The 24,576-nt window shown below is 39.8% G+C and overlaps 1 protein-coding gene across 1 annotated transcript in view; it reads left to right on the forward strand.

The window, feature by feature from the left end:
* MED13L (mediator complex subunit 13L) overlaps nucleotides 1-24,576 on the forward strand; it is a 197,910-nt gene that overhangs the window by 133,075 nt on the left and 40,259 nt on the right. The window contains exons 5-13 of the mRNA XM_086474057.1: nucleotides 9,613-9,758; nucleotides 11,136-11,333; nucleotides 11,719-11,910; nucleotides 16,798-16,960; nucleotides 17,799-17,903; nucleotides 20,926-21,654; nucleotides 22,900-23,122; nucleotides 23,293-23,398; nucleotides 23,820-23,944. Coding sequence (XP_086330183.1) covers nucleotides 9,613-9,758; nucleotides 11,136-11,333; nucleotides 11,719-11,910; nucleotides 16,798-16,960; nucleotides 17,799-17,903; nucleotides 20,926-21,654; nucleotides 22,900-23,122; nucleotides 23,293-23,398; nucleotides 23,820-23,944 — 1,987 coding nt within the window. The remainder of the gene's footprint in view (nucleotides 1-9,612; nucleotides 9,759-11,135; nucleotides 11,334-11,718; nucleotides 11,911-16,797; nucleotides 16,961-17,798; nucleotides 17,904-20,925; nucleotides 21,655-22,899; nucleotides 23,123-23,292; nucleotides 23,399-23,819; nucleotides 23,945-24,576) is intronic.

Below are 24,576 nucleotides of genomic sequence, written 5' to 3' on the forward strand. Positions count from 1 at the left end.
TTCTGACAACTTTCTAGTTAATTATAATTCATTTTGTAGTTATTAACAGCTGGTGCTATTATTTTTAAAATAACTGGTAATGCTGGAACAGATATGAGCAAGTTCCTGATTTTTGTTAAGGACATATATCTGAAGAAACTCAGAATTTCCAGTGAAAAATGTGTGTTTATTTCAGCATTAACCTGAATATACCTTTAACCTTCATGTTTATCTTTTCGGTATGCTTTTACATTTTGCATAAAGCCTATAGCCTGTATTACAATTGAATTATGGTCACAACAACCTCTGTGTTTCCTAAGTAGGGCAGGATCCAGTGTCCTATCACAATGAATTTATATTCATAATGAATATGGCAAACTTGCAGAATCACTTTTTGGTACTGACATTTTAAATAATTCAAAATAGTTGTAGTTCTAAGTCAGCACTACTCTGAAGTGTAACACAAATGTTAAAAAAAAAAAAAAGGCATTCAATAATCATTAGTGCCTCGAGGTATACCTTGTGGTATAGTGCTGACTACATCACTTAACTGCTGCGAAGGGAAGAATGCTGGTTGTGATTTCATTGCAGAAATTTGATTTCATAGATCCATGAGACTTTTTTTTTTGGTCAATTTTGTCTGGTATTGATTAGATTTATTAAAAATGCGTAATCAAGCACATAAAATTTGTAAGTAATCTGCATTATTGTTAGAGGGAGACTATATCTCAGTTTGTCTGATCTTTTCTGCAGACAGTGTATTTTCTAACCTGAAGTGTATTGAATGTTCAGAAGTTCTAAGTATTAGTAGGAAGATGCACCTAATCTTCACCCCCTCAGTAGTACTGTTGGGATTCCTGTAGTGGGATCTGCAGGTGGCATCTGTTACAGAGCTGGATCACGTCCCGTTTGCAGAGCAGGAATCATGTGAAGTTGTTTAGAATGGGTTGTGCTTCTGGTCGTGAAGTGCTGACTACAAAACCCTGCATTGCCATACTCCGTTTTTAACTGGTTACTTTTTATATTAGCTGAATATAGAAAAATAAGGGGTTTGTTGTGAATTTTTATGGGTGATTTTCACCTATGACGGTGGTGTATCTCACTGAGGATCACAGAAGTAAAACTGCTACTTCAGTTGTACGTGGAAGAAAATCTCATAATGCCAGTACACTGGAAGAGCTACTTCTACATTTTAAATAATCCATTAATAAAAAAGAAACTAAATACTAAACAGTTTTAATGTATTGTAAAAATATCCTTATTTCTTTATAGATGTAGATTTCAGGGAAAGGATGAGGTGACTATTACTGTGGATCGTGTTCCTCCCTGCAGAAGTCCTGTGGCAAAAGCTCAGTGATCTTCTTTCCTAAAATGAAGACTTGTCTCCTCCTAAGCTTGAGCACTGCCACAGTATAATTTACTTACAGCATGTAAGCCCTGTCATGTTGTTCTTTATATAGTCCAGCCCATCTTTATTAAGGTCATTTGAAAACCAAACATGGAAATATCTTATCTAAGACATCGTAAACAGCCAGTGCAGAAAATGCAGAGCAGTTTGTTCTGCGTTCGTATTAAAGGTTACGTACGTTGTACATGACCTTTCCTCCAGCAAAGACTTGAAGTAGGTCTTGTACGTAGAGAGTACAATATAATTACTCCTCAAAATGTTAGCTAATGTGACGTGCAGCAGTTTCCCCTTGACTCTTGGAGGTGTTCATACTGCTGTTAGCCCTGTCATGCTGCAGATTGATGTATCCATTTGAAGTATAAACTCCAGTATCCCTCCAGGCTAGCGGGTCATCTTGTGCATACATTTATACAGAGAAAAGAATAGAAGGTTGTTAGAGATGGGATCGGGAAGAGAATCTCGATAGTGACGCATACATTAGGCTTGGCAAGAGGTTTTGTTGGTGACAACTGAGGAACTGTTGAGATAATAAGTCTGTAACACAGAAAGTGTTCAGATAATGTTATCTAAATGCTTGCTGCATTGTGAAACTGTTATCTTAGTACTTCACTCCACCACTGGAAAAACACAAAAGGTAATTAATATTTATACCAAGTTTCTGTGCGTGCCTCTCATACATTAAAAAAAAAAAAAAAAATCCAGCCGAATACGTGAGACAACGTCCTGACTTATAAAATACAGGCATTAAAAGACCTGGGTAGTTCTGGGAACTGATGGTCTCTTTCCCCCCTCTTTTTCTTATTTTGGGGGGGGGGAGCAGGGGCAGAAGGGAAAAAGAAACAACAAAAGGAAGATAAAAGAGAGAAAAGGAGCAATTGCCAAAGCAATATGATTTAATGTGCAACTTGGTCTCCTGTGTTCTTACTCTCTGCCATATAAAAATCTGTGACTTTGGGCAGAAAGGGCTACAGAAACACAGATTGTTTTCCCTGTGTAACCAGGTTTCTCCCAGTATCAGTTTTCCTTGTTTATGGGGCAACAGTGTGTGTCACGTGAAGGAAAGATGTCTCAAGTCCTGTGATGCAGTGCAATGGCTGCAACCCCTGGTTGCAGCTGGGACTTCCTTAGCCTTCAGAGAAGCTCCTGCTGAGGGGACTGCTGCAGTTCAGTGCCACGGCCCTCTCCAGCTCTAACACACGTTGGGCAGCACGTCTTCGATTACCAGTGGTTAATATGTGGAGTTACAGAGCATGAAATGGGCTCTAGGTTGCTGTGTCACCTATTTGAGTATGAGCCTGCGTCTGAGGCCATCGCATAGAGAAACCAACTGTGTGAGTTCATGCCTAGCGCAGCAGCGTGGTCAGCGTTGTGCTGCCTGCCCTGTGTCGGAAGGCTGTTGTATCCAGAAAACTCTGGAACCTGTCACATGTCTGGAAATGCTTTCCTTTTTGGTTTAGTTGTGGTTTCTGCAAAAACTGTTACTAATTATGCCATGTTTCTTGAAGGTATATTGCAAACTACTGAAGTTCTACTTCTGAATAACTCACTTTGTCTTATTTCAGCTTGGGCAACGTTCGGATTCCATCTGGTAGGCAGAGGGGACGTTATGGGTTGCTTACAAGCATGAGAAATGCTACACAAATATTTTGCCTCTCAGACTGTATCTACGCTACTTATTAGACCAGACGGGTCATGATCTCAAGAACTGGCGTGCTGTCATCCAGGCTGCTTTACTGTTGCACGCTCCCTACTTGGCTTTGAGCAGTGGCAGCTAGCGCTCTTCCAAGGCGATGCCCAGGAGAGGTTCTGGGGATAGCACAGCCAAGGACCATTTCCAGTAAACCAGTGTGGACAATGCCTCCCTTGTGGGCACAAAGGGGTTTTACCATGTGAACGTGCTGTTTCCCCCTAGGAGCCAGAAAATGTGCCCTGGCCTTTTTCGTTTGCTGCCGTTGATGAAGTCTCAGTTCCAGGTCCTCATCCACTCTCTTGGTGTATGTGAAGAAGCTTTCTGTGCTGACACAGCTGCCTGGCAGGTCCCTGTAGTTACTAAATAGGACTGTTGTATGTCCTAGAGAAATGGGCTGGAGATCTGGGCACTATGAGAGTGCATCATTTCGCACATTTAAGGAGAATGCATAGGCCACTGCGTGTTGGAACAGAAGGTCTGACTTCTCCAAGATCAAAGCAGAAGGCCTTTCTTCTCTCTTGCCATTACATTCAGCTTGTTCGAATTCAAACTTCACTGAGGATATTTATTTCCAGATCATTTAGAGAGAGGCAATTTTCGTACTGGGCTATTAGTTTACTCTCATCTGTTCAAGAGTTATTGACTGGAGGTGTGTCCAGGTGCTGCCATCTCCTGTCCAGACCACCACCATGACCTGCTAAGAACTGTCCCCCTGTTGTTTTAGAGACGTTTAAAGGAAGTTATTTTAGTATGCTCTCACTTACTTTTATATTCCAAATCTGTGCAGAGCCTTTTCATGCCCTCTTTTCTGTAGTCCACATCGAGCAAGTGATTAGTCTCACTGGTATGACTGTGTTTTCCTAATGTGTGGTTCTTACTGCTGCCTCTTCTCGGAGATCAGGCTTGGTAAGGCTATTTTGGGGTAACTGTGAGTTGAGGGCTTTCAGATCCCAGCCCTAATTTTAAGCGGAATTAGAACAGCAGTATAATTTATTGGTCATAAAATAGAATTAATTGTACACAGTTCGTGGCTTTATGGACAACTGCTTATAAACTAGAGAAGAGAAGCAAGAGATCACCAGCCGCCTGGTGGCAGGGAAAGCGAGCTCAAGCTCGTCTGTAGAGAAATAAGTATTTCAAAAATTCTCATCCTTGAAATTGTTCTAAAAACAGGATGACTGTTTACAAATACGGGATTCTCAAATTTTCACCGCGTTCTTCTAAGTAACCATTAGTGTCAGTGTTGTCATCTGTTTCTCATTTTGTTTTCTGGGTGGGTAAGTAGGTTGCAGTGTTTGGGATGAAACCTGGCTTAGAAACTGTCCGCTGCACAGCAGCAACTGTGTTTCAAAGTATTTTGAAATAGTCATTCACTTTTCAGTGAATGATTTCAGGTAATTAATAATCATAAAATTCGTATCATAAAACTTTCTGGAATATTCCTCTAATAAGGAAAAAATGGTGATTTTTTGTGTGTGTGTTTGTGTAGATTCTTCTTGGTGTCCCCCCAAATCCCAAGGTAATTGTTATTGACGTGTTTTAATTTTTATTTTCTTGAAGCAATTGGTTCCCACGTTTGTCGTCCAAGATGAGGTGTATTGAAATCTCTTACGAGATACAGTTTGACTTTATACACGGATGTACATTTAGTAATACATTCAAAAACTCAGTCATGAATTGCAATACCTTGGCATTTTTTTCATTGAGATTATTTGTGTGGAAATAACCTCTTTAAAGTTTGAGTGCAGACTAGTGCAGTTTCCGTTGGGTATTTATATAAACCTACTAACAAATGCAAAAATACGTGAATCCATCAGATGTTCTCCCTTCTCTGCCAATGTTGTGTAGTTTAAACATAGTCGTGTTTTCATAGTCCTCATCTGATTTTTATATGTGAGTAAATTTAACATGATGTTATTTCCTTTAAGTCACTTACAGTAACTGAGGGGTTGGAATGCATAAAAATTGTGGGAGGTCTTAAATATTACATTGACAGGGTATTCACCTACATATTTAGGCATCTCAAAGGTGATTTAAGGTAATGAAGATCCCAAAGGAAGCATCTGAAAGACAGTTGTTGTCAGTTGCAGGTGAATAGGTGCCAAATTGATGGTTTGGTTAATGTAAATACTCCTTATTAGAAGATTCTTCTATGTATGGGGAAAAAAAACAACCTGCAATACTTAGAAGGACATAGACGTACTTTTTTTTGTTAGAAAAAGATTATATGATATTGCTGTTTCTTTTTTTCAATTTCCTTGCTCGTAAAAGGTAGGGGTCTAAACACCCAAACCAGGTTCAAAATAAAATTAAGGGAAATGGCACAGAATATTTGTCGCTGTGCAAGCAGGGAGTGATTATTTCTTTATTTTCTTTGTATTTCTATTAATAGAAGCCTTTTATTTAAACGATTATTTTAATTTTGGCACGTAAGTCTTTCAGTGAATATAGTGGAAATACTCTTGAAAGTATATGCTCAAGTGTTCTGCTGGCTCAAGACCACAGTGCTCAGCATTTTTCAGGCCTCAGCCTTAATGCAGCTGTAGTTGGAAATAACATATATTCTATATATGTTCTATGTATGCTATTTGGGAAGAAGACATCCTAACTGAGGCAGCCATCAGTCACCTGTAAAGGAAAGAGAGGTTTCTGAAAAGGTACCTGTACAAAGAGACAACAATTCCTGCATGCCGTGACGAGAGTACCGTTACGGATTTGTATTCTTTTTAAATGCTTCTAATTTTTATAAAATAGAATGAAAAGACTAGGTCTTACTGAAGTTTGTATTGAAATTTTCTGAAGGAAAACTTCTGCAGCTACCACTGTCTCTGGTGGCACTGTCTATACGCCCCAAAAAAAACCCAAGGAAAGGAGGAAACTAAAAACCTCAAACCCTAAGTGGTAGGCAGCTGAATTAATCCATCTGCAGTATGTTTCGTAGTAAGTTCATGGGTACATAGCTGAGCATTTTCACTTTATACTACACCCAAAGAATAAATCATTTTATATGTCCCCAGCTTTTTTTTTTAATGCTTTAGATGGCCTCCATCTGATTCAGGTTTCTGATTTGGGGACGTCTTCTATGGAACATGCAGCACATCATACTCCCTGATAAGGATCAGGAATGCCTGGTGGCTTGCGCAGGATGGTCACCTTGCTTTCACACTTTCACCTAAAGGGACTTTGTCCCGTCTTACTTTCCTCTGAGTAGCAGTATAGGCTCAAAAACGTGACACTGAAGCTGGTTTTGTTCCATGTGTGATTCATTAATACATGCAAAGTAAATGTATAATGCAGCTTTTCAAATCTGGTAGTATTTTTATGATTGTACTTGTTCTGAACAGCTATAAATTGACAGCTCAAGGCATTCCCACCGACTTTGTAGAGTAGGGGAAGTAGTTTGGAAGCCATTTCACGTGCCTCTCTGGTGGTTTCTGGTATTTTGAATGTCAGGGAGATAAGAAAGAGTGCAGAAATGAGTAAGTTTAAAAACCTGGAGAGATAGAAGAGTGGATTCTCAAAAGCCTGTCAGCTCCAGTTTTTGAACTAGGTTGAAATAAATTTAAATAAAATAAAAAAATCAATCTGAACATGGTGTTGAACATTTTTAGAAACTCTAGTATGATCTACATTTTGCGTTTAGCTTCTTTGTGGTGCCTTTGTTAGCACAAAGAGTAGTAGGGATGTAAGAAAACTGGATGTTGATAAAACGCTGTTGGAAGACTCTAGTGAAGACCTGTGTATCAGAGCTTTGGTTTGAAGTATGTAGGTCTCGATGTAAGCTGTAGAGCTATAGCTAAATGATTATTAAAAGCAAAGCCTCAGTGCTAAGTCTGCTTCTGAAGGCTTTAGCTTGGGAAGTTTTCTTCTACTTGAATTTTATTGGGAGATCTGTCTCACATTTGTAGCGAGGGTGATTTCTGCAGCTTGGTATTTATGGAATTGTGTGAAATGTACTAAAGAGAGGAATGTCAGGAGGCTGGGATGTACATGCCTGAGTGGAATACATCAGCGCGCTGACGCTATTTTCTTGAAATAAAATTCGTGTTTGTTACTGAAGTAAACATTTTACTCGGAATCTGCCAGAAGCTTATTAGGAACGTAGGAAGTCCCCAGACCTTGATCTTTATTATTTTTGGTCTTGAAAGCTGAGCTTGTAGCAATGAATCTGGCAGCAGAGGGAGCATAAAATGTGTGTGACTGTTTCTTTTCTTGCAACGCGCCGTTGGGCGGCCGCCGGGAGGAAGGCCTGGGGAAGGGAGCAGGGAGTCTTGCTTGCTGGGCAGGGAGTCCTTCAGGCCGTAAGGACTGGTTAGCTGTGGTCTGAAGGAAAGGGATGCTTGAGGGACTGAGATGGGTCGGTTCTCTTTCTATAGCTGAGCGTGATTTACTTTGGATCCAGTGCTAGCGATGATCCAGCTTTCATTAACGAGGTATTTATTGCTGGTCATGAGTAGTAATATTCGTTACTATTATTCTTTAATTTGTCATATTTGCGGGAAAGTAAAATGGGTGGATACTGTATTTGTATATCTTTTACCCTGTAATTAGTTGTACACGCTTTCAGGCTGAGGCTATTTACTTTTCTGAACTTAATGATTATTTTTGGTGTTAGCTGATTCTCCGTTGAAATAGTCAGTGGCATGCATTCCCTTCCCTGCAAAAACAAATGAATCTTTTGTCTTTTAAACTCAGATTTTTGTTTATTTCTTATTCTCACAGTGTTTATGGATAGTTGTGAATGTTGCATAAGATTGCACGTGGTTTGTTCATGCCAGACCACTTTGCAAGAGACTTGAAAGAGTCCCTGTGTGTTCCCAGAAGGCTATTTTTTTTTTTAAATTCAGTTCAATAGAAGACAAGCAAGACTTTCACAGTCAAACAGTGTAGGAAGCTTGCGGAGTGAGGAGGATTTCTGTGTAATATCCTAAAGACAGGAGTTGAAAACGACTGCTTTACAAATAGCTTTGCTCTCTGCTTTTGAAAGGCTGACCTGCTGCACACTGAACTCTTTGCAGAGATTATCCCTGCTTGATCTTAGACCAGAGTTCTCCTGACTTTTTATTTATTAAGACCTTTTTTATTTTAAGAGCTGTCATCGTATGTAAGGAAGCTAATGGGTTTTGATTAAATAATTGAGCTTTGCCTTTATTTTTGTATTTCTTGTATGTGCAGAAATCTGTTGTTCGGGATTATTTTTTTTTTACCTGAAGTGATTTGTTTTTCTTCTTGGGGCCAGGTAGCTACATAGAAATACCTGGAATCTATGACCCATTTTGTCCTGTGTCCTGTTCTCCCCCACACTATGTAAATTAATGATCAATTTACTTCTGCAACACTGAAGGTAGTGAAATTTCTTTCCCTTGTGAAAATGGAGATATAATGAAACCTTTTATTTCATGGAATTAAATTATTGCTACCGAGTGCTTCTGAATACAGGATGATAACCAAGGAAGTTTAGTTGTTATCTGTCACTTAAGCAACCTCTTCTCTCCGCATTTTTCTCAGCTGATCATTTTCTTCAGGTTTTTTGTGGGAGTATTTGAGGCTCACAGAAGAGTAACTTGTAGTACGGGATGAGAAGTTGTTTGACGTGATGCATAGAATCATTCAGAGATTTAGTGAGATTAAAACAGCTTCCTATTCTAGACTATCAGTGCCTTTGTTTAAAAATAGCTGACAGTAGTAGAGCAGTTGGTTGACTTCAATACTGAAGCGAATTTGTTGTAGTTGCCTGTGTTATTTCTTTTTGGTGAAGGTAGTTAAGAGCTGGATTTAAAATACTGGTTATATTATGGCTGGCCCAGCACCAAAACCAACAGCTATAAAACTATGTGCAGCTATTGTATTGGACAGAAAAATTACTGCATAATTACCACTTTAGCTCTGTAAATTTATAGTTGATTAAAATGATGATAAAAAGCATGGAATGTATTTTGTTTCCTTTTTTTCTTGTGGCGTTGTGGCAAGGAATGTTTAAGCAAATAGTTAGCTATGATGGAACGTGATTCTATGGGTAGAATAAAGTGGGAACATTTTAAATACCATTCGTTTCAAATTAAGTTCAACGTCAGTGGCAAATCCGTGGCTCGTCTTAGACCATTGCCAACTTTTTCTAATGTTCATGTGCTTTTATTTTCTTTAATGGAGATTCTCATGAGGTATTAGGCAAACATCTTTCCTATTCCTTTTTTATTTGTTTGCAGTTAGAACCTGTTACAGAGTGAATTTCTGAAGGCCCCTATTTTTGCTACTTGAATCCTGGTTAAAATCCCATTTGTTTATAATGAATTTCAATTAATGGAAACAAGTAGGAAAACAAATCTTTGCAATAGCTGCCGACGTTGTCAAATAGTTGTCTAGCGACAGGTCATTCTGTCCTGTGTGGTTATCAATCAGTCGATGAACCTGTATTCCGTAGCCACAAGTGACAAGGAGTGTGTATTTGGCCTCTAAGGCTATGGAATCGCTGCCTCCGATGAGTTCATTAACATGCTAATAAATCTGGTTCTCATTTGTCTCCCCCTTCCTCCAGTGAACATTTGTCATGTGCCTTCACATTCTTTCTCCATGGGGAAAGCAATGTGTGCACGAGTGTGGAGATTGCTCAACACCAGCCTATCTACCTGATCAACGAAGAGCATATCCATATGGCCCAGTCCTCACCGTCACCGTTCCAGGGTAAGTGAGCCGGATTTGGAGCTTTCTGTGCTGAACCTCACTTCTGTGCAGCAGGGACTTCCCTCCTGGTGATGTTCTCTCCAGGGGTGAATAAAGTCAGATTAAGTAACTCTTCAAATGGGTTAAATTTCTATTCAGGAAGTTGTGGACATAAAGGGGGAATGTTGTTAGGACTTTGATGCCATAGCCAGCCGTAAATGGCATGGGAATTTGCCAGAGCTTTCTATTAATTAACATTGATTTTAAAGGTACATGCATGTAATAAATAAACAAATTCATCATTTTTGTTTAAAAATACTTACTATTTAAGAAAGCGAGGGCACTGATCTGATTTTCTTACACTGTGTCTGGGTCAGCGGGCTCAAATCTGTAACTTCAGTGCTACGTGAATACAAATACCGAGCTTAACTAGTTCAGGAGTACTTTTCATTCATAGATTGTCAACTTTTTTTTTTTTTTAAAAAAAAAAAAAGGAGGTGTGTGTGAAAATGTATCAGAAACAATGAAAAACTTGAAGTATCTGTGCCTATTTATTTGCCAGTGTAAGAAATTAAGGTTTTACAGAATTAAGGTAATGGCTTATTAAATTCATGATGCAATTGTGATGCAATGCGCTACATGAAAAAAACTTAAGCCTACTTGAGTCATTGAATTATACTGTCTTTACTACAGTCTGAAATCATCATTTCAAATCAATTAAAGCAAGAAATCTTTATAAAATTAGACATTTAAAGAAACACCCAGAGGCTTACAAAATGAGCATTAATGTATAGAAGCTTTATTGAAGAACGTTTTGTTTCTAAATGTAAAGTTTTGACAGAGACTCAGGCACTGAAATCATAGAAGGGTTTATTTCAGTGAGCTAAATTTGTTACTCTCTCAAATCAAGTATGACTAAAAGCAAAATTGTGTCTGAATGGAAATACCTGTTGTTGAGCAACTAGCTGTTACTTGTCATGACTGTAGTCTTCTGCATGTTTTGTTCTCTGTATCCTTTTTAATGCTGAGAAGTCTTTAGTACCATATGTTCTTGGTAAAAACCCTATTGTTGAATGTCTGTCCTCTATTGCTTCCATGTATGGTCATCCCTTTGCCATAGCGAGTGCTGCTGCAGTGGGCTTAGACTAGTTCATTGTGGAAATTATTAAACTGAGCTGCAAAGGTCCGTTGCAGCTCAATAAGGATGGCTGTACAAGAAGCTAGTGCAGTGTAACGTAGCTTTAACTTCACACCCCCACCTCATTTTGAAGTCGCTTTCCCCTGAAGACAGATGCTTAAATCAGCGTGCGAATGGGACAGCAACTCAAGCTAGAGAGGCAGGGTCTGGCTGATACGTGGTTGAAGTATACGCAGGGGCTGTTGTTTCTTACTTTGCAGTGTTGGTGAGTCCCTATGGTTTAAATGGCACACTCACGGGCCAGTCGTATAAGATGTCAGACCCAGCAACTCGTAAATTGATGGAGGAATGGCAGTATTTTTACCCCATGGTGCTGAAGAAAAAAGAAGGCATGAAAGAGGAAGAAGAGCTGGGCTATGACAACTGTGATTTCCCTGTGGCAGTTGAAGTCATTGTTGGTAAGTTGCCGTATTCTGCCTGAGGGATTATTTTTCTCCACGTGATTTAAAAAAAAAAAAAATCTAATTAATGAGAAACAGCCCTTATAATTTTCCTATCTTCTCTTGTAGCTCTCTTGACGCTGGAACATCTGACTAGTTATCTTGCCTCAAGCTTCTGTACTCCCTGTATCCCACATGCTATTATTCACAGTATCAAGCTACTTGTTTCAGCTCTGCAGTGGTTATAGAGGGCTAGGTGTATATTAGTATGTGAAATTCCTTGGCTCTTTATATTTTGGATAATAAGTTTTATCTAATTGACATTGAAAACAAGTTTAGGTAGCTAGGGCTGCCAAGCATTATCAGGTATGTTTAAGACTTTTGGTTTTGCATTTCTTTGTAGGTGGTGTAAGGATGGTGTATCCTTCAGCCTTTGTTCTCATCTCCCAGAGTGACATCCCCATGTCACAGAATGCTGCCAATACTGGAGGCCATATAAATGTGGGACAGCAGGGCCTTGGAAGCGTGAAAGATCCTGCTAGTACCTGTGGGATGCCACTCACTCCACCCACTTCTCCAGAGCAGGCTGTTACGGGTAAGCAATAAACTTCGGAGGCTGGAGTCAGTCTTTCATTTTTGCATGGCTCGTAGTAAGTGAGGATGAGTATGTGAACAATAGCAGATTAAAGACAGGCAATAGACTGAAAGTTAGGAGAGGACTTTCTCTGTAGGTCTGTGGTAAGGAAAGCCCGTGCTTTAAACACCCCTGAAGGCAACACATCTTAAAAAAAAAAAACCCTTCATGAATTCTGTTTAGCTCCATTTTCTGTAACTGCGTTATCTTTGTGCAGTAGTGCAAATCCTGAGAGACTAGATCCTGACAGTGGTTTAGGCAGATTTTGCCGGTGTTTACGAAGTGTTGGTTTTCTTGTGTTGAGATGGGAGGAGGGTGTCGGTTCACTGTGGTACAAGAGAACAGTGAATGTACAACGGTATGTAGCTCTTCTTGTAAAGAGCTAGAAACACAGCACTTAAGTAAGCATTCATGTTGGTGTAATAAAAATCTGCAAATGCTAGCTATTCTTTTTGCCCAGCACAGTTGGATTTTAATTAAGGGCCATTCAAAAGAAATGCACAAGTCTCTGGAACTGGTAAGAAGGAGCTGGGCTTCCCAAATGAGGTCTGACGTAGCCCTGCGTCGTATGCAGACAGCAAATGGATTACTGAGTAATGTTTGCAAGTGAGTTACGTGTTTTGTCTGGACAGAATGTGCCCCTTTCAGGTATTTGGATCCCTAGGAGTTCTAATCTCAGAAGCCATCCAAATGCTTGCTGTGTAGTGTACTAGATCCTTAATATCTTGCTTCGTTGAAATGAATATGTATAACCTGTTGCTCCTCAGAAATGAAAATAAATATCTATATCCTGTCATCATCTGGAATACAGACAAGACTTTAAGATTAGTTGCTGTCAGTGTGGTTATGCTGTAGCAAATTCAAGAACTAAGGAACAGAGGAGTCAAACATCTGTTTGAGTGGAAACTTCTGAGATAATAAAAAAAAAAAAAAAGGAAAATATCTGATACAGAAAAAAGACATTCCACCCCATCCCCCCGACACTGTTTTGCAGGCATGTTTACAACTGCCCCCCGCCATGTAGATTGTCTTCTGAACTGGCTCTTTACAGACTTGCCAGTTACTGAGAGAATTACAAGATAGTTGGGGTTGGAAGGACCTCCGGAGATTGTTACCCAGCCCTTCTGCCCAAAGCGGGGTCACGTAGAGCAGGTTGTACAGGACATTGTCCAGTCAGATTTGAACGTCTCCAAGGACAGACTCCACAATGTTTCTGGGCAACCCATCTCCATGGCTGACCACCTTCACAGTAAAAAGTTCTTTCTTATGCTTAAATGGAGTTTCCTGTATTTCAGTTTGTGCCCATCACTTCTCCTTTCGCTGGATACCTCTGGTTATATCCTCTCTATTCTCCCTGTCAAGTGTTTGTGTACATTGATGAGATTCCTCCTCCAGCTTTCTCAGCCTCTCTTTGTAATCTTCATTAATAATAATTTCACAAGTACTGGCATGTTTTAGGCTTTGTAAATGACTGTTACTTGGAATTAAGTTTTCAGTTCACAGAAGTTTCTCTGACTCGAGTCACATTAGCAAAATCATTAGAGACCACTCACCGCTGGGCAACCTTCTTCTGCTTGGACTTGTGCTTTTTTTGAACTCACCAAATTTCAGAGAGCAGTAGAAGTGTTGAAGACAGGAAGTTCCTACAAGTTCTTGTGCAGCCAGATGGGGATAAAGAATCCTTGTTATACCCTCACTGGGGTCTAAGGAGCTACCAAACTAGCTTAGCCTTTGTTAGATGGTTCTGTCGCATCAAGAGGCTCGATGCAAAGCCGAAGAAAACCAATTGTCATTGGCTCCGTTGCCGTGGAAGTACTGGTCTGGATTTACTTGTCCACGAACAGTGCCTGTAGATGAAGACAATCAAAGTATTTAGTATTTACCGCTAATAATACAGAATGGGAGATGTAAATGCACTTCAAATAGTAGTTTTCAAGGCAACTGATAGTTAAAATGAGCAAAAAGCTTATTAGTAATTAACTGAAGCGAGACAATCAACTTATAAATAACAATCTCTGTTGTATTGATGCATATCTTAATGTGCTATTGTATTTCTAGATTTTTCCGATCACTGTTAAACTTGTACAACATCATAAGGACATTCTGTTTTAGGAAATTTATAAACTATTAATGTCTAAAAGGTGTTCATACTGTCCAATCTGGCAGTCACAGTTTCTGTTTATCTCTGCTATTGTTTGAGGGCAACATAAAATTCTGTCAGAGGGGTGCCTCTCCAGTGAGCCATGAAAGGATTCCTTTATATTATATCATACAGCATTTTAAAAGACCTTGAAAAATTGGAGAAATTGATTGGAAAAACATGTCATGCAGTTCAGAATCAGTAAATGGGATAATAAACTGGATTAGTCTGAGGCACATGAATAATACTTCAGTTCTGCCCCATACCAGTAAAAATGCGGTTGTGGTACGATGTCCAGTTTTGAACGCTTAAAGATGTGGACAAATTGGATGGAGTCCAGAAGAGTGCAGTGAGAATGATTATAGATTTTGCAAACAGGACTTACAGGAAATTATGGAAAGAATTGAGGTTGTTTAGTCTAGAGAAGAGAAATTTGAAGGCGAGATGGTGTAACAGTCTTCAGAGACATAAAAGGACAAAAAGAATGATCTTCTCTCTGCAACCAATATGTAATGACCCTAAACTGGAGCAAAGCAGAACTAGGTTAAACATGAGGAAAAAATTTCTCGGAGGAGGGATAATGTAGTGTTACAATAAATTGGCTGGTGGGAAGCTACAGGATTTCCATTAGCAGAGAGGTGGGTGGGTTGTTGGGGTTTTGTTGAGGGCAGGGGCATGTTTGTTTTTAAAGAACATGTTAGTCAAATATGTTGATCCAGCTTTGAAGTAGGGGATGGACTAAGATGATCTCTTCAGGTCTCATTTCAGCCATGTTTTCCATGATTCTGTCTAAAATATGTGATGAAACAAATTGCTACCAGAACTAGGGAATAGCATGTTTCACGTGTAGAAACAGACTGCACCGCAGGGGTCGTGAAGTGACCCCTGGCGAGTGGCAGGCTCTGTCCTCCAGTACTTATACTGTTATATGGCATAGTTATTTGTGTGCGGTCCAGTATTTTGTCTGTGATTTTCATGGATATAAATTAGTGTCAGTGTATGAGAACAAAATGGTTTTGCCTGCTGCAAAGTTCTGTCATGTATTGCTGTGCTGTATAGTACAAAAACATTACAGAATTTTGGAAAACAATAATTAATCGCTCAAATGTAATTTGAAAGCTCTGGTAGCTACTCGATTCTCCTCTCATACCTCCTATCCTTCCCTTTCCATCATACTTTTTTTTTTCCTGGCAGTTGTAACTGTCTTGCTATTGACACATGTGACGTTTATGTACACCCATTCCTCCCACCCCACCCCAAGGAGGAGATGTGCTGATTCTGAAGTTTCAGCCTGGTTTTTTTGGTCATCTGTCAAGTTCACAATGTTGTATAACGTTTGAAAGCCAGTGAAATAAATTCTTTGAGCCACAAGCCTCAGTATGTCTAGGGATTTATGGTTTTGACTGCCTCTATTTTTCTTTTTTCTTTTTTTTTCTTTTTTCTCTTTTAATTTAATTAGAATCCCTTACAAAAAGAGACTCAGGGAAGGTCTAACTGGAGGAAAAAATGGATAAACATGAAGAATCAAAGAAGATATGGGGTTAGGCAGCTTGTGCACAATTTTAAAAGTTATATTTTGAAAGTCACCTAATAGAAATCAGCAGAATTACCTTGTTAGATGCAGTGATGTATAGCAGTGAATCCTTGCAGCGTTTCGTTCTTAAGGCTTCTTAAATTGCGTCAGGCAGAAGGACAAAGTGTTCCGTACACTGATTTGACCTTGTTAAAATGCGGCAAATCCTTACTTACTTTTCCATCCAGAGCACAGAGTAGTGTTACTCAGTTGCGAGGCCAAGTGAGCCTAAAGCTCCCTCTACTGTTGTAGCTTGTGTTTGTAAAGATGACGGTGGTAGCTTTCAGTTGATCTAAAACAAAACCAGATTTCGTAGTAGAAGAAGAAACGTCTGCTTACACGATAGCTGGTAAGGTTTCGGCATCGCAGACAGAAAGAAATGAAGTGCAGAACGTAAATCAGAGTTTTCAGGCTATTAACATGTCAGAGTAATCTCTTCATTTGTCGTCAAAGAGATAATCGAGACCCTCACATACTGTGTTAATAGCATACACTAATGATGACCAGTGGAACAATTTCTGCAGTGGTCTACATACCAACGGGAAGATTTTATCAAAGCAAGTTTTGATTCCACTGCTTAAATTCAAGCATGTTATAATGAAATAGCATCACACTAATCCATTCACTTCTTCAATGGGGTTTTATCTAGAGTATAAAGAGCTGATTCTTGCTTTGAAATAGTCTACATAAATTAACGGTTTTCTTGATAAATGCTTTTAGAGCCATCAGCATTCTAATAAATTTAGTCTTTAAAGCAACTTACCAAAGATTCTGTAAATTCAAGTTCAACATCCAGGATAACTGTGAAAAAAACTCTATCTGCACTATTTCTTAGTGATCTGATACAAAGCTGCAGGGTCTATCTAAGCTGCTGCCATTTAAGCAGCAGAGTGTGTTACCTCACGTGAGGTACTCGCATGACTGTATTGCACCTGTACCTGGTATGACCTGGTGCCAACTGTTTTACCCCAAAGGCAAGTGTTGCTTTGAAATGTGGTTTAGTCAGTCTTCCATAATGTCGCTTTGAACATCTGTGTAGTCAGCAGCCTTATAAGAGGGAAAGCCTCTTCAGGAAAAAGTGTCAAATGTGAATATTAAGAACTGCCATAACATCACTGCTTGATTTATGTTACAGGAGAAAGTGGATGCTCTCAGAGCAATGTCAGCCATTCAGCTGTACAGGAGGGGACAGTCAGTGTCCACAGTCCAAAGAAATCTGGCAAGATTACTCCAAAATTTCACAATCATATGGTTCACCGTGTCTGGAAGGAATGCATTCTCAACAGGTCACAGTCCAAGTAAGGCAGCAGCCCTGGTGGTTTTGTTTATTAGTAACGTGTAATATATAGTTAAAATTGTAATAGTTTTGCCTTAGATAATGTTCTTCCTCACAGAATTCTTTTACCACTAATCAAAGCTAATGATGCTGAACAGCATTATCAAAGAAAATTTGTTACTGTGTTCAGCTGAATACTCCTAACACTTAACAATGTATTTGCAGTCGTGTATCTTAATTGTGACAGTCTTAGAGGTTGCAAATCTATAATATGTGCCTTCAGCTAGATGCTTTCAGATTTATTGATTGCAGTTTCTGGCTCCAGTTGTGGTTACTAGACTGAAAGTTGGATGACTGAAGAACAAATAGTGTATATTTGATATTTAGAACTCTAAGGGTAAGATTAGTAAAGCATTACGCTATGTGTATTGACTAAAATTCCAATTGTCAAGAATATGGTAAATTCATGTTGTTAGTATCACAGGCCTTTATTACTGGAGATTTAAAGTATGTTCATGGCATGGTGTGCCCTGAAATCTTTATTTTTCACTATTTCCATGCAATTTCCTCATTGGCTATGTCAGAAGAATTTCCAGATTCAGTTTAAATTGCTTGCTCCTTGCTCAAACCCCAGGCAGAGCTAGCTGATACAGAGCTGGTACCATCCTGCCACGTAACACGAACTATAGGTTTTAAGGAGAGGTAGAGGGAACTACTGTTAAATACAGAATTCTATTTCAAAGGTGAAGTAGAAGGAAGTAATTTATTTGAGGAGAACGTATGTAAATTTATGCACATGCGTTTTTCAAATTTTGTTTTACGGAAGGTGATAACTACTAAAATAATTTTCTCTTCTTCAGGAGGAATCAAATTACAGCTGCAAATTTGGAAGAGGAAGTTCCTAACAATACTGTTTCTTGGGATTTTGTGGATCCAGTCCAAAGAGTCAGTTGTTCTTGTTCCAGGTGAGCTTTGAAGAGTGTAAGCATTTGTCATTGGAAGAGCCCTGTTTAATTCAGACAGAGGTACCCTTACGAAAGGGAGTTATGTTTTAGCTGAGAGAAGAGGCAACTTGAATATCAAAACTGTGGTCATCAGTCATATTCAGGTGATTAATATGTATCTCGTATTTGTCACTTGCAGTAGTCAACTTGAGTGGAAAAATGATCCTAGATGAGAGAAGGGGGCTAGAATCACTCACATTTCTCATTCATAATGAACTCATCCTTCAGGCTTTTCAGAGATGTGTATGGAGTGGTAAGACTGATGATGAAGAGGGGCAGAAGCTGCCTAAGTTTCAGAGCATCCTGAATGAGGGATAGTGCTACCGTGTCTGTTCAGAGGAAAAGCAAAAATATCCCTAAGAATCACTTTACTCCGTCTGCCCCTAGTCAACCTGCCGTGACTCATCGGACACCGGAAAACACCCAAGGGATTATAAAACCTTTGCAGCGTGGTCACACACTGTCAGCTGATCAAAAAGAGATCACAGCTTGCTCACACGAACACTTCAAGAGTTTATTAAATTATCTTTGTTGAATGCTTAAACTTCCAGTACTACTCGCTCAGGAAAGGCAAACCAGCACCACCAATTCTGCTTGATCATTCTTAAAATCATCAGAGAGATGTTACAGGGCTAGAAAACACCCCACAGTTTCCAGTGAAATAGTCCTGTGAAACTGCTTCTACTGAAATTTTTAATTCCTAAGGTCACGCCTAATGAAAAGATTGATAAAGATGTTTTTATGACCTGAAGAAGTTACTCCTTAAGTATGCACAGATGTAAATGGCATTTGTGTGGTCAAACAAAAACGCTGATTGTGCTATGCTAACCCCTTTGGTATTCCCCCCCCCCCCCCCCCCCCCAGCCTGCCCCCGCCCCTCCCCAGCTGCAATATAGGTCTTTGCCAAAATAATAGTCAACACAACAGCCAGTGGTGTGGCTGAAGTGATGCTCTGCTTTTCGTCTGTTCGAGGCATAGCTGGTTTTTCTTCCTTATTTTTCTTTTAACAGTGAGGCAAACTGAAGAATAATGCTGCTGTTGATAGTCAGATGAATATATTGTCTAACCAAACCCTTAAATGTATTACCTGCCACAGCAGCCTCTGCAGAGCTTTCTGTATAGACTCGGCTGCAGAGAGAAATTTAGGAATGTGGTGTTCTCACAATCTCCAAAGGGTCGTTGAGTAGAAATTTCCATTGTCCAAAATTGAACGAAGCAAGATTGTGTCCTTGTACCTTTTGTGTCTGACTTCTCCTGTAGCCAGTTCTTCTTTGTGCATTTAGAAGATAAAGGGATGTGGAGGAATTCTGCATCATACGGAGGACAGGGTGTTCAACCTGGAGACTCTGGGCTGTATCCGAAGTGAAAGTGTTGCTCCTCTGCAGCCTTGCTCTTTACCCCCAATTACATGTTGCTTGTATGTGTGTACTCGAGAATGCAGAACAGAAAAATGTTTTTTCAGGATGGCAAGTGTTTCCTGTGGAAAACTGAGGTCCAGCTTTGCCTGGAAAGCATGGGGAATCAGGAGAGGACAAGGGAAAGCTGGTTCTATGGATAGGTCCCGCTGTATTTGCAATTTCGTGCTGTCTCTTAACACCTCCAATGGTAACTACATCGTGCTGGAGTTAGTAAACACAGCAACTGGGAAATTAAAACACTACCCTTAAAATGAAGGCAGTTTCAAACAGCAATAAAAATGTTCTGTGTGCCTGCAGAAACTGGACAGCTACTGTTATATAGCTGCTGTTTTAGTCATTACTGTGCCCATTCGATGTAGTGTATAAATGCCAAGATATGGTCTTAAATACGGAGTCTGAAAGGGTTGTCTGGTCCTCGGCATCAAACTCAATCTTCTGTAGACCCGGCTTTGTGTGCTGAGGAACGGGATGTCTAAAATAATTTTCTGCGGTCAGTTAAAATACGGTGAATGATGGAGAATTAAGTCAATGAAATGTTACAAGAACATGCTTAAGGCAAATCTTCAGTTACTAGGGCATTAGCTCCACATTATGGGTGATTGCAGCTAAAGACCATCTGCTGCGGCAGAGAATTTGCAACATGTCCTGATAACGGCAAAGCCCACAAAGAAAGCCAGGACAATACCACCCAGCATGGGTGGTTACAGGAAAAAGATGTGGCAAATACAAGGAGTTGTGTTTGCACCATTTGGCAGCCGCTGTGTGTTATAAAACTTGGATGTTTTCATAGCTAAGTCATAAAAACAGAACCGTTTTTCTTCAATCTAGTAGTCCACTTCACTTGCGATTATGTAGTTTAGCTTTTTACTCACAAAGCGTATTATGTGTTTTGAAATGTTGTGTTGCTGCCCTGGATACTGTTGTTTATAAACAAAAATAGAGATGGAGTGATGTATTTTGGAATGGTACTTAACTTTAAGCAGGTATAAATATTGAGCACAATACGTCTTTCATTTTCTGCTTAGCTTAAAAAAACCCAAACAAACAACTAAACAAAAAACCCGAAACAACAAAAAAGGCCGATAAAAATATGGACAGAGCTAGAGGTCCCTGTTGTAACATCCTTGGGGACCATCAGCTGTATGATGAAAATACTGTTCAGCAGTACCCGGAATGCTGAAATTCAGTGCTGTTCTTCCCAGCCTCAAAGATACTGGACACAAATTGATTTTTTTTTTTTTTTATTATTTTTTTCCTTCTTATATTACCCTCCATCTGAGCAGTACTAAGCTTTTATAAACATTAGATCTTTCCTTTGAATGCTGTTTTCTGGAGACTGTCATTTTCCATTTTATAGGGCAGAGAAACTGCAGCCGAGCTGGCTGGAACGACCTGATCCAGATCATGTGACCATTCCAGAATTGGTTAAAAGATCAGGAACAGACCAAATTTCTCAGCGCTGCTCTTTGGGGTTTTGTTTTGGGTTGGGTTTGTTTTTTTTTTTCCCCATTAGATCAGATAACTCTGTAAAACATGCTGTGACTTGTTTCTGCCTCTGTTTACAGGCACAAGGTTTTCAAACAGCGTTGTGCTGCTGGCTCCAGCCGTCCCCCAACGATAAATCAGCCAGGATTCAGCGTGGGAACGTCGTCGTCTTCATCATTGCCACCTCCCGCCTCTTCAAAGCACAAAACGACAGAGAGACAGGAAAAAGGAGACAAACTCCAAAAAAGGCCTATGATGCCATTTCACCATCGGCCCTCTGTGACTGAAGAGCTATGCATGGAGCAGGACACGTCAGGGCAGAAACTGGGATTAGCAGGAATGGAGCCCTCTTTAGAAGTCCCTAACTCCAGAAAATACGAGAAGCCGCTATCTATACCTGCTAGAAACCCAAGCAAGCAAATTAATCTGAATCCTATGGATTCACCCCATTCCCCTACTTCCCCTCTGCCTCCCACACTCAGCCCCCAGCCGAGAGGTCAGGAAGCGGAGAATCTGGACCCACCTTCTGTACCTGTGAACCCAGCACTCTATGGCAGCGGGCTGGAGCTTCAGCCGTTGCCCAGCTTAGATGATAGGACAGTCCTTGTTGGACAGAGGTTACCTCTGATGGCAGAGGTCAGCGAGACAGCATTATACTGTGGGATAATTCAGAACAGTGAGTCACTAGATATGTGGAGGACCTATAGTGTCCCATCGAGTGATGATCCAGAGTTCAGGCCGCCAGATCTTCCCTGTGAGAGATACGATGCCAAGATGGAGATAAACTCGGACAGCACTGCACTGAAAAGGTGGGGGTGCCAACTGATCCGAGTGGTGCTTTTACTAAGTTATAAGCATGACCAAACTCTGTTTTCAGCTGAAACTAAAACAAGTAGAAGGCTTCACTGTAACATCAAAGATGATATATGCTGGAGATAACATTGAATACTTAAATAGAAACATGTTCTTGTAGTATGCCTTACTTTTTCATATCTGGCTTTCTGTTGGACATTATAAAACCTGATAAATCTTGTTGTAACCTATATCACCGTAATTTGAGCAAATGTCAGAGTTGTATTAAGCTTAAGTCTTTTGATCATTTAAAAAAAGAAAATCTGTGTTTAGTTACGCAGCCTTTCAGCTACAGAAATGCTTGGTTTTGAGTGAAATTCTGTTTATGGCACTGTAGAGGCTCTTCAGTGTGGTTTGTCCAGTTGCATGGGTTTAAAATTGCACTGTAACACACTTCCTGTAAGTAGTAGCTGATACTTTATTGTGGAATAACACTCCTCTTTTGTAAAACCACTGTCGGATCTTCGAAATGGGTAGAAGCTTTCCTATTAACTTTGGTCTCCCAAGGATTGCAACTGAAAACCCTAACGGGCTCTCTGGTCTGTAGACAGAAAAAAGCAAATGTTAATCTCTTGTAAATGTTACTTGAGAAAAACTACAGTTAGCATACAGTGCCTTCCTCAGTGAAGAACGTGAACTACCTACATTTTAAGGAATTTTTAGTTGTCCCTTTGTTTTTTTAGATCTGGATATTTAGTGAGTTAATTATTTTTAACTTTAGCATGAGAATTCGAATTGATTTTGTGCTGGACTAAAAATTACTTCTGCGTTCTGACAATGCGTAGAAAAAACGTACCGAAGAGAGTAGTTAATGAAATTGTATAAGCTAAAATTAATTGAGGAAGAATTTCTGAGTTATGACAACATTGATTTTGGTGATGACAATGGAGGTCGCTGGGCTGAAAAGGTTACGTGTACTTCAAAGTGTTTTGATTTACACAGTGACAAGATTAATTCTTTTTTCATTGCCCCAAAGTAGTTCTTAGTACAGTGAGGTGTTTAATAATAAATGTAGGCAAATGCATCCTTTATGTGAGGGAAGAAACGTATTTCTGCTAGACCAAGGAGGAGGGGGTGAGACACGGGCTGTATTTGTGTGTGACAGCTGTGGATCTTAAGAGCTGTTATTTTTCTTTTGCTGAAAAAGGTGTGTTTGTCTTGTTTCATGATGGCTTCATTTGCCTGTTTCTTTTTACTTTCAGGCTCTTAGCACAACCTAATAAACGGTTCAAAATTTTGGAAGAGCAGAAACCAGTGCAGACCCTGAACTATCTTGACCCCTTGCCGCTAATACAACAACCTGGAGAAGGCTTGGGAGACACTAGTGATCCTTACACTTTCGAAGATGGTGACATAAAGTACAGCTTCACTGGCAATAAAAAATGCAAACTTGGGGCTGAGAAAGATGCTTTGAAAAAGAACAAGGTAACGTGTAAATCCACAGCTCAGCTGTGTTCTTTTGCCTTCTTAGACTTTTTTTTTTTCTCCTCAGAGCATTTAATCTAGAGCCCTGAGTTGGGCTTGACATAGGAAAGTAGTTGTTCTCCCATAGCTTAAATTAATGTCCATTCAACACTTTTGGATTTTCTGTATAGTCAGAAGATGGAATTGGTACCAAGGAGATCCCTGCAACAGGTCACTCTACGCCAGTTCCTGATGGAAAAGATGCCATGTCTATTTTCAGTTCCGCTCCTAAGACTGGTGAGTAAAAGCTCTTGAATTAGCTCTGTAAAGCAAAAATACTCAAAGCTGTGAAATAAAATCTGAAAGGAAAAATTAAATACTAGGTGTTTTACTGTAGCATGAGAGCTATAGACAGCTCCTGAGATGGAAAATCTTGATTCTGCTTGTCCTTTTTATGATAACGTAATTATTTGATTATTATTTTTTTTTAGAATATTAAAGTTGAGCAGTAGCTACTTTCATTCTTTCCCGATTGACCTTCGGTGCTCGCTTAAAACTTGGCTGCAAAGCCATTTCTAGGCTACATCACAGAAAAGGGCCCTCAGTGATCCTTGCTTGTCCCTTGTTTAGAGCGAGAAGTAAAATTGAAAAAAGGCGATTTTGTGTTTCCTAACTTTGCTCTCACTTTCCCTGTGGTTTTCCCCCTTCTTTTTGATAGATACCCGGCAAGACAATGCTGCAAGCCGAGTAGGCTCTGGTAGCCTCACACAGGTGACGGATCTGGCTCCATCGCTTCATGATCTAGATAATATCTTTGATAATTCAGATGAAGATGAGCTTGGTGTAAGTCTTTGTAGGACTGAGTGCTCTGTAGACTTAAACTTTGGCCAAAAAAAAGGAGGATGAAATCCTAGTGGGGAGCCATTATCCCTAACAGATAGGAGAGAGAGGTTCCAGGTAGGCAGGCTTGGATTTTAATAGGAAGAATTGCTGGCAAAGAGAGCTGTCCTTTCAGGAGATCCATCAAAGAGAGAAATCATCACTGTGTGTAATTCAGGAATACAAGGAGATCACTTAGGTAACATCAAAGCTTTTGCTGTCTGACGGTTTTTCTGTCACGAGGGGAACCTGTGTACAGGACCTGGCTGACGTAGGCATTGCACAGACAGGCTGTAAGAATGCTTCCACAGGTAGAGCAATATAGCTGCTTTATAAATGCATTACATCTAGTTTCTTGTCCTTAGCTTTTGTCACTATTTTGTGTTTGCTTGAGAGTTAGGGAGAAGATCCTAGTTTCATTGACTGGTGATTTGTTCTTTTACCTTGTCTGAGAAGCTGCCCAAAGAAAAATGAATTCACTAATTCTCTGAAGTGTGTTTCTTGCTATTCCTACAAGCAGTTTATTTCAGTGCAAAGAGGAACAGTTGCTGAATATTAGGAAATACAAAAGGAAACGCAGATTTCCATAAATTAGC

This window comes from Leptosomus discolor, chromosome 16 (genome assembly GCF_034619465.1).
Source record: "Leptosomus discolor isolate bLepDis1 chromosome 16, bLepDis1.hap2, whole genome shotgun sequence".
In the NCBI taxonomy this organism is placed as follows: Eukaryota; Metazoa; Chordata; class Aves; order Leptosomiformes; family Leptosomidae; genus Leptosomus; species Leptosomus discolor.